Here is a 10058-nt window from a genome sequence, read left to right as displayed (position 1 = left end):
TGGAAATGAAAAAAAAAAAAACCTGGTGTTAAATTGGAAATGGCATAGAAAATTAATTTTAAAAAAATATTATGTAGGATCTCTGTCTTTAATGTGCTGTACACTGTTATTTAATGCTATAACTAGTACTCCAATGGTAGTTTTTTCACTTTGTGTTGCTATTTGGGGCAAACTGTTGAAATCTTTACCTAATATATACTAAACTGATCTTCTGTATATAAAGAGAATTGAAAATGAATCTTGATGTGAATGGAAGGGGAGAGGGAGCGGGAAAGGGGAGGGTTGCGGGCGGGAGGGAAGTTATGGGAGGGGGGAAGCCATTGTAACCCATAAGCTGTACTTTGGAAATTTATATTCATTAAATAAAAGTTTAATAAATGAAAAATTTTTTAAAAAAAGAGATTTGCTTTAGTTGAAGCAAAGTTGTTCATCCCTAGCCAAGAAACTTAAAAGATTCTATTTAGCATGAGTTTGCATGGTTTTTGAAGCCATAAACTCATTTTTAACATTTGGCTTTTCTACTGTACTATTTCTGAATAAACGTGTCATAAAACATTAAACCAATTCATTTGGGTAACGCTAATATAAATACTTAGCAGAATATGTGAAAATTTAAAATCAACCTGCCACCAAATGTGAACTCTTAAACATGGGCATTTTTATAAATACCACTTTTAATATACTAAACTATCAATGTTTGCACATTAAATGAAAAACTAATTTTTAACAAAATTTTATTCAAAGCATTAGGAAAATCACATTCAATACATAGAAATAACCAGACTGCAACAAGGCTGCATAGATAGTGGTATACAAGTTCCCTGACACTAAGTGACTTCTTCCTAACTAAAACCTCAGTGTGCAGTCACCAGGTAGAAAACAGTGGAGGCATTATTTCCTTTGAGGTTGGAAAATGGCTTCAATGGTGAGAAGTCACTGCATTTTAATAACAAAGACTAGATTACCTCCCAACTTAAATCTGTTCCCCTCTTGTTATTTCTCAAAGATGGCAACTTGGAATGCAAGGATTACTGGAAGGGAATATGAAATGAATTACCACTAAGGAGATACCCTGATCAGTGCCTGCCTAAAGGAGACAAAAAAACACCGAATTAAGTTTAAAAATTACAACCACACTATTATGCTGAACTAAAATTGCCAGTATGAATACTTTTTTTTTACATAATACATTACATGTACACTAGAAAAAAACTGACCTTTTCCTATCTTTTGACCTTCAGTAGAAAAAATGTCTATCAATTCATGGGAATTTGAAAACTAATTTTCACAGCAGAGCAACTATAGAGATAAAAATCTTTTCTGAATATTTCTCATTGATTCAGTCAATGAGAAACTGTTAAATTTCTTTTATGAGTACTTTTTCAAAAGGAAGACAATTTATTTGGAAGGAATTTCTGGCTGGAAATACTGTTCTTTAATAAAATATTGTTACCCTGAGACTCTTTAAATTAGCAGTTTTTAGAGGTCCCCCACCAATGCATGAAGGAAAAATTTATAGAATCTAACCTCTTAGAGCTATCTACATGAAGAATGTTCTGATTTGAAAAAATAATTTTGGCTTCCCAGATACACTGGTTAACAGGTCACAAGCAAGACATTTGACTGTGATGGAGTATAAGTAAAATCTACATTCATTCTGGACAGGCTTCCTCCTTTTCTAAGAAAGAGTTTGTCATCCTTCCAATGGTCTTGAAACCTCAAAGCTATCATTCACAGAAAAGAATCCTCTCTAAGTAAATTGATAGTTTTCACAAAGTAGTAAATTTGTCTGGTCTACATTCTCTATGCCTAGAAAATAAGGCATTAGTAATTCTTCATTGGCCATTACAGAGTATAGAAGACTGCTTTCTTTCTAATCAGAGGCATATGCAAACATTCCTGAAAGTGCAGTTATTTTTAACATCTCTTATGCATTTACAGAGTTAGCATCTAATTCCCAACCTACTTTTAATATAAAATAATGCTTATTCCAACACCTTACCTATACCATAATTACTTGAGAAAAGACAAAGTGAGGGCAGCTACAGAAATAGGAAGGTATTTTCCACAAAGAAAAATACAGCATACAAAAAAATGGCAACTTAGTGATAATTGGTAATATGAACTCAGCCACATCTTGCATTTGGGTCCAAATTAAGATTTGACAAGTTTGAAACCTTGTCCAGTGTCCAGCACCGTAGGAAGAAACCACCTCATTTTTAACCTTTTCAAGCACCTAAAACAAGTTTTGCAGATCCAAAAAAGATTCAGACCACATAACCAATTGGCTAAATGCACCAGCGGATATGTAATGCGAGGAAAGTGTAGCATCCAGTGCTTGGCCACATCGCTTCCTGTTGGCAAATGCAGAGTGTAGTCGCTCCACCGTTTGGACACACCATATACTGCTTTCACAGTGCGGCCCTTTTCCGTCCAGCAAATGCTATTACTAGAGTTACAGTTGTATTCCACCCAGTCTTTTGTAAAGTCGCCCAGCTGTGGTGGGTCAGCTTCTTCAATATCTATGGTCTTTGTCAACTCTGCTCCTTGTACTGCAATATACTGGTCATTAATTTTTCTCACTTCTTTCACCCAAGGGGTTGAATTCTCACTGTCTAAAATGATAATTAGCCGAGAACAGAAGGAACCATTCTTTTCTCTCCACCATTCTAAAAGTGTCTCAAGGCGCAGTATTTCTCCACCTGGAATGAGAGAAAATTTAACGGTACAATTTCTGAAGCCTTGCATTAAGAATACTCTTGTTTCAAGTGTATTTTCTTTAGATTCTTAGAATTAAATATAAACCAAAAAAAAAGTGAAAATGTGTTACTTTCAAAGTACCTTTTCAGAAGGTATTTTTAAAACAGATTTTCAGGGCCAGTGCTGTGGTATAGTGGATAAAGCTACCTCCTGCAGTGCCGGCATCCCATATGGATGTTGGTTTGAAGCCAGGCTGTTCCACTTCTGATTCAGTTCCCTACTAATGTGCCTGGGAAAGAAGAGGATGGCACAAGTGCTTGGGCCCCTGCATCCACATGGGAGACCCAGAAGAAGCTCAAGGCTGCTGGCTTTGACTTGGCCCAGCCCCAGCCATTGTGGCCCTTTGGGGAGTGAACAATCGAATAGAAGATCCTTCTCCCTCCCTCCCTCCCTCCCTCTCTTGCTCTCTCTTGCTCGCTCTCTCTGCCTTTCAAATAAATAAATCCTTCTTAAAAATATTTTCAATCTCAGGGAAAAAAAAGCATCCTTGTTACTTACATTAAACAGGGATATGCTAAGTCAAATTGTATTATATAGTTAGACTTAATAAAAAATAGGAATGCTAATATTCTACACCTGGGGCAGCACACTGTGGCTTATGGGCCAAATTCAGCTTGTTTTTATATGGCCCACAAGCTAAGAGTTGATTTTATATTTTTATAGTTGACAGAAAAAAACAAAAGAGTAATAGTTGATGATATGTGAAATTATAGAAAAATTAAATAGTATATAATTATTTCCACCAATAACATTCCATTAGAACACCACCATTTTCATTCATTTACATTCTGTCTATAGTTACTTTCAGTTTACAATGGCAGAAGTGAGTAGTTGCAATAGAGATTTTCCAGCCCACAAAGCCAAAAATATCTGGAATTCTACAAAAACTGTTGACCTGTTCCACACTCATTTCCTATCCTCATATATAGGTACCTATAAAAAGAAAAACCCTCTTCCTATCTATACTCAAAACAAAGGAATGAATACACACAAGAAGTGGGGGTAAAAAATTATATACAAATATCTTCTTGTCATCTTAGATAGTATGAAATAAAAGGCGGGAGGTGGAAAAGAATTATTGTATAACCTTAGGAAAGAATTTTATAATAAAATGTTTATAAAAAACTTTTAATGGTAAGAAGATGTCTTTATATTGGGGAAAAAAAAGCATGATGTGGAATCATACCTGCAAAAGGTAAATAATTATTGTGTGGTGTTTGGATATCTGGTGATTTTAAAAAGTACTTTTCTGTTTTCTAAAATGTTCACATTGAGCATGTTATTTTTATAATTAGAAAAAGTTTTAATATGCTACAATTTACTACTAAAAGATTCAACCACCTAACTTTAGAACATGCATCTCTACCAAAAGTAGCCACCCTTTTTGCTAAATTATCAAAATGATATCACCAGGGAATTTGAATTCTAATATTAACATGACTTCTACAGCCAGGCTAAAACACATTCTTTAATATATAACTAATTTTCTTTTTTCCAACAGCCTGCTGTATGTTAGACTCAGCCTGATATATTTGAGACTTATAAGAATGAAAAGTAATTGAGCTGCTTTAACACTCCAGAACATCATCTCAGAGGCACTACTTCAAATACAGTTTCCACATATTACTAATGTGTTGTTTCACTGGTAGCTCCAAAAGATACCACTTTCTCAAAAATCACCAGATGTTAAGTTTTCATTATTGCCTGCTCTATTAAATTTCTAAGAGATCAGAGGATGACATAAATTACAAGAGTCATTATACGAATTCCATCTGTCACAAATCATTGCCTAACATGTAATTCACAACTATTTCAATAAATATTCTTTAGCACATTCTACCCTAATTCTCTTTTAAAAATACCCTTTAGATATCAACAAGAGAGTTAAAGCACAATTAAAGCCTTTCAAATTCTTTCTCTAATTTTCTTTTGCTTTGCTTTCTTTGGCTTTTGGCCCAGATGCAAAGTACTTACATTCATTTCAGATAACAGCCATCTGATGCATTTCAAGCAACTGAGACTGCTTTTTAAAGGCTTTGTTTATCTGTGATAAACTGCTTTATAGATCATCTACATTTTTTCATTTATTTCTCTTGTAATTACTATAATTGTTTTTTACCCTCAAGCAATGAGGCAAAAGTATCAGGTATCTTATTATGAAACCCCATAAATGTAAGACTACATATTCCAAAAAGTATTATGAGTAAAAGTATGTGATGAAAGATAAATAAAAATTTCTTTTCCACAATGGTATTTAGTTCTAGAATGGTTTTAACTTACTATCCCAAAGAAAATCTAGTCATAACCTTTCCTATTTCAAAGGTTGTTAGATTAATCATTAATAAACGATTGGAGTTTAAAGTTCTTTGTCACTTGGTTGGGGATAAATTAAAGCACTCCCCCAGTGCAAGAGTGTTCAAAGCTATTTCTGAGGCAGAATGAGCCTTTGAGGCTGTATCTGAGACAAACCAGGGTAAGAAGGGACTAAAAAGGAGGGCTTCTGAGTCTAGTTCAACCTGAGTAAACCAGGTGCCTCAGATTAGGCCTGACACAATGCAGTTGCTGAATTGTGGGATAAGCCAGAATCCTGTCAAGATCTAAAATCTTCCTGGCTAACAGAAAAATTCTCTAAGTTCAATTTATGGTAGCATCAAAAATATTATATACCATTCCAGAATGTATCTGCTAGACATTTAAGATTTCATAGGGGCCAGTGCTGTGGCATAGCAGGTAAATCTGCCACCTGAAGCACTCACATCCTTTATGAGTTCCAGTTCAAGTCCTGGCTGCTCCACTTCTGATCCAGCTCCCTACTAATGTGCCCGGGAAGATAGCCCATGCTAGGTACCCAGATGGAGCTCCTGACTCTTAGCTTTGTCCTGGTCTAGCCCTGGTCGTTGTGGCCATTTGGTGAGTGAACCACTGGATGGAAGACCTCTCTCTCTCTCTCTCTCTCTCTCTCTCTCTCTCTCTCTCTCTCTTTCTGCCTCTCTGTAACTCTTTCAAATAAAATAAACCTTCCAAAAATTTCATAAATTATTCCCAACTCATCATATATGAAAATTTAAGAACAATGACTTATATATTACTTTAGTGCCTTTGATTTTTCCTAGGAAAAGAAAAAGCTGATTAAATTATGGGTGGGCTATATGTTTAGGATTTACATCCAAAGCCATCCATAAAAACTACTTGAAATAAGTTTTTTAAATATTTGAAGAAAAACACAACCTTCTTAGAGTGTTTATATAAACATTAAGTAATAAATCCTTCATGTAAATACACACAAAGTTTGTTTTTAAAACTACTCTTTGGGATGAGTATAGTTCAAAGTAATGTACTGCACATTTTACAAAGAACTAAAAGGAGCTCAAAGGCTCCAAACATAAAGAAATAAGGAGATGGAACTATTAATTACATGATTTGATCCATTTAACTGGTATACATGTGTTAAAATATAACACTATACCCCATAAAACTGTACAAGCCGATGTTAATTTAAAAAACTTCAATAAATTTAATCATACTTAACTAAAAACATATGCATGATCACTGAAATTATGCTTTGTTTCCTATTGATCTGGGGACAGTTCATTATCAACATTCTAGTAAGTTTTCAATAATCATTCCTAGCTTTTAGATCTCAAATTTTGTTTGTGAAGATTGTGAATTGACTAGAATTTTTTCTCTTGGGCTCTGAGATAGAGTATATCATTTTGTATATTCTACCTGGAAGTGAAGTGCCTAAAGGTTAAAAAGTCATATTCTATGTTGTAAATAAACCTCCTGGTAAATAGTTTTATAAAACAATGTTCAAGTAGTTTACACATTGAGTAGCTTCTTATACATTCTGATTTTTTTGAAAATGGGTGGTTAATGCTAACAAATATCTACTTAGCCAGACCATGCTACTTATCCATCATCATGGCTTTCACCCTTGGTGGCAATATGGTACAGTGGGGGAAAAATATACTTTAGGATAGACCTGGATTGAATCATGGCTCTTTCAGTTAGTGGTATGACCACAGAGATGTTATGTAACTACTTTCAGCTTCTACTTCCTCCTTTAAAAAAGAACATAATAAAGATGATGGTATCCAAGTCAAAGAATTTCACATCTTATATACTATGTATAAAGTACTTAGTACACTGTAGCTAATGCTTCAGATGTGCCCAGTAGTAAATTCATTCACCTTTACTACTAGACAATCACTGAGTTATTCACTATGTATTAAAAGAATTTCCAACAATATTCTTTAAAATAAAGCTCCAGTTACAAATCTGGCATGAAATTAGAACTAGTTACCCTAATTAGTTTTACTAAGTCTCAAATCAAGCAGAATTTTCTTCTTTCCAATTATTTCAAGACAATTCTCAAAACTTTATCATTAGAGATTACTAAAATTATTCTAAACAAGTACACTAGAGAAGAAACGAAACGAAATAGAGCTATATGTATACCTGGTAAAGTATGAAGTGAAAAGTTGAGAAATTTAATGTCTCTGTGTGAATAGATCACACAAATATTCCTATGTATATCTCCATCATGGTGGAACTGCTAAAAGTGCCTTTACCTGCTAGAGCCCACTCTCCTGAACCATGGGTGTGCCCACTGTAATATAAAACGTATGTATCATGTCTAGGTCCATCTATAGTCCGAAGTTCAAGGAAAGATTTAAGTTTGGAGTGCAGAGTATCAAAAGACAGTCCACTTGTGGAATAGTCACATCCATATGTTTCAATCATGTGATACGCAAAAAACCTTTGGATAGCGTTGAGCATGCCGGTAGACCTCAAATTTAACTCTTGTACATGTTCTGGTGGAAGCAGTGTTGGCTGACCATCAGGACTAAAAGAGACAAAACAATTATTTTAGTGCTTAAGAAATGTTTTATGTTACATTCTTGCAGATCATTCATAATTGATCACCTTAGAAGCATAACAGTTGCTGCTATCTAAATGGAAGGATTTTGAGAAATCAGCATTTCTAAAATTCCTGTAAGGTTAAGAATTAAGCTTAGAACCAAAACCTGGTTTCTAAAAATTACATTTCTTCTTAATAAAATAACCAATCTAAATGCTGGAAGAATATCTCCAAATGTAGATAGTATTCTTTGTTCCCTATTTACAAATACTTACCAAATAACAGACACTGGACAGTAAACTTTTTAAGCTCAAAATTATACTAAGCATTTCAAGAATACCTGGATGGAGATTATTAGAATTCCTTATTCTTGAGAAAAAAATCTTAACAGGTAAAATGAGTTGTTTGTATTTTTAAATGTGAAAATTATATGTTTAATTAAAGTATTGTGTTCAAGCTTCAGTAACTTATGTAAATGATATAGGAAATTATCTACTAACAAATGGCATTTACAAGCACTATTAAAAGATCAATTGCCTCTATACTATTGAACATGAACTTGAAGATTTAGATCTGATTCTGCAACATATAAAATGGTAGTCCAGTAAAGATATTAAACTAAGGCTTATATCTAGCAGAAATGAGACAACTAATAATGAAAGGGGTAAAAATCATCACTCCTATCTAAAAAAGGAATTTCTCTATTAGGGATCTGAAAACTTTAAATTTTACTTAATGTATTATCAATACTGTTCTAGTAACAAATCTTGCATATATGGAACTTAATGTTTTAACAATAACAAAAATGTTAAAAAGCAATATAACGGAATAAAAACTTAGCAGTGCATATTACTATTTCCATACATTCTCTTGGCAAAGTTGTCATGTCTTCCAAATCTCTAGCATTTCCCATGAAAATCTAATTTTTAATCAACCCTTTGATGTGGAGAAAATATTTACTACAAACAGTCTATCTGCTTTCAAATATTTGCCATAAAATAATTTTTTTTTTATTTTAAGGTACCTCCAACCTCCAGTAAAGTATGATGAAAAATCTGGTCATCAGAATTGATGACTGGCAAATATTTTTCTCCCATTTTAAGAATATTTACCTATAAAATAAAAATGTAGTAATAGGTAAAGATTCATACAGATCTCCCATTCATTTGGGGACAAAAGTTCTTTTGGAATTAAACTTCACTGCTCATCTTTTTGAATTGTTGGTATTTGTATGGCATTTTTTCGTATGCAGTGTTCTTACATTCATAATCTTATTAGTTTCCAAAACATTTGCTGAGATAGGCAGAAAAGGTATTACCATTTGCACTTTAGATACCAACACTGAGATCTGGAGAAATTGATTTGCCTAAGGTAAGAGAACTAGAATTCTGGATTCGGGTTCAATGCTGATATGAATGAATTTTCTAAGGATAGGTCCTAACATTTTTTGACTTCCAGCTAAAATATAAGCTAATCAAACTTACCAAAATACTTAAATTGAACCCTATTCTTAATGCCTTTAAAAAAATTTAGAATAAAGAAACGCAACAGGGTATATACTTTGAAAATATTACAGCTTTGAAAAAAATGAGTTTTTATGCATATTTACACACATCCTAAGAAAATGTTATGAATCAAGAAGTCATCACCAACTATACTAGGTTACTGTACCTGCAGAAGTTGGTAGGAATCACAATGGCATATCCAACAGATGTTCCTCCCAAACAGTTGCCCAATTCATGGAAGAGCCCATGAGCCATAGATTCCAATGGCAAAACAATGAGAAACATGCTCAAGAAGATTCCATTTGTTGGCTAAAAGAATTCACAACAACATGACTCAAGTAAATATGAATACATAATTACAATAAATATATACTCATATTTTTACCTCTACTTCCAAAAAGGATAAAAAGGACAATTAATAATTTAAAGCCAATTGTAAGCTAAAGCTGACAAGTAAGCTTTACCAGCTCAATAAATGCTAAATTTATCCCTAGGCTGTCTGGAAGCTGTGGCAAAATACAACATATTTTTAAAAATCTGTCAACATCTAAAACTAAAAATTATAACAACCAAAACCCAAAAACCAATCCCTAAAATCATTCTAATGACGGAGAAAAAGCCAGAAAACAAACCTCCTGCTAAAACTCACATGCCTCATGTTAGATTTCAAATAATACATATTTCATCAGAAACCTTACTTTAGAAAGGGTTCTTTTTTTTTTCTTGTGAAAAAAATCTAGAAATTAGAATAAAATCTTCAGGAAATTTAAGACTTTAAAGCTATCAAAATCGGTTCCATCTCACAGTTTATCTAGGAAAAGCCCTTAAACTATAAAATAGGGAGAGAGAAAAAATGAGTGAATGAAGGACAGTTAAGCACCATAAAAGCAGAGTGGAAAATAGGTGAGCAAAAATATTAACAGGAGGAAAGA

General features: G+C 33.4%; 1 protein-coding gene across 3 annotated transcripts in view; it reads right to left on the bottom strand.

The window, feature by feature from the left end:
• Positions 1-690: 690 nt before the first annotated feature.
• TMEM168 (transmembrane protein 168) overlaps positions 691-10058 on the bottom strand; it is a 32075-nt gene continuing 22707 nt past the window's right edge. For all 3 annotated transcript variants that reach the window (XM_062209088.1, XM_062209179.1, XM_062209267.1), the window contains exons 3-5: positions 9293-9435; positions 7332-7606; positions 691-2702 (exon numbers count right to left, since the gene is read on the bottom strand). In XM_062209088.1, the coding sequence (XP_062065072.1) occupies positions 2155-2702; positions 7332-7606; positions 9293-9435 (966 nt within the window). In that variant the 3' untranslated portion in view covers positions 691-2154. The remainder of the gene's footprint in view (positions 2703-7331; positions 7607-9292; positions 9436-10058) is intronic.

Source organism: Lepus europaeus, chromosome 1 (genome assembly GCF_033115175.1).
Source record: "Lepus europaeus isolate LE1 chromosome 1, mLepTim1.pri, whole genome shotgun sequence".
NCBI classification, from domain to species: Eukaryota; Metazoa; Chordata; class Mammalia; order Lagomorpha; family Leporidae; genus Lepus; species Lepus europaeus.
The sequence above is the reverse complement of the archived record's forward strand: the minus strand, read 5'-3'. Positions and strand labels throughout refer to the sequence as shown.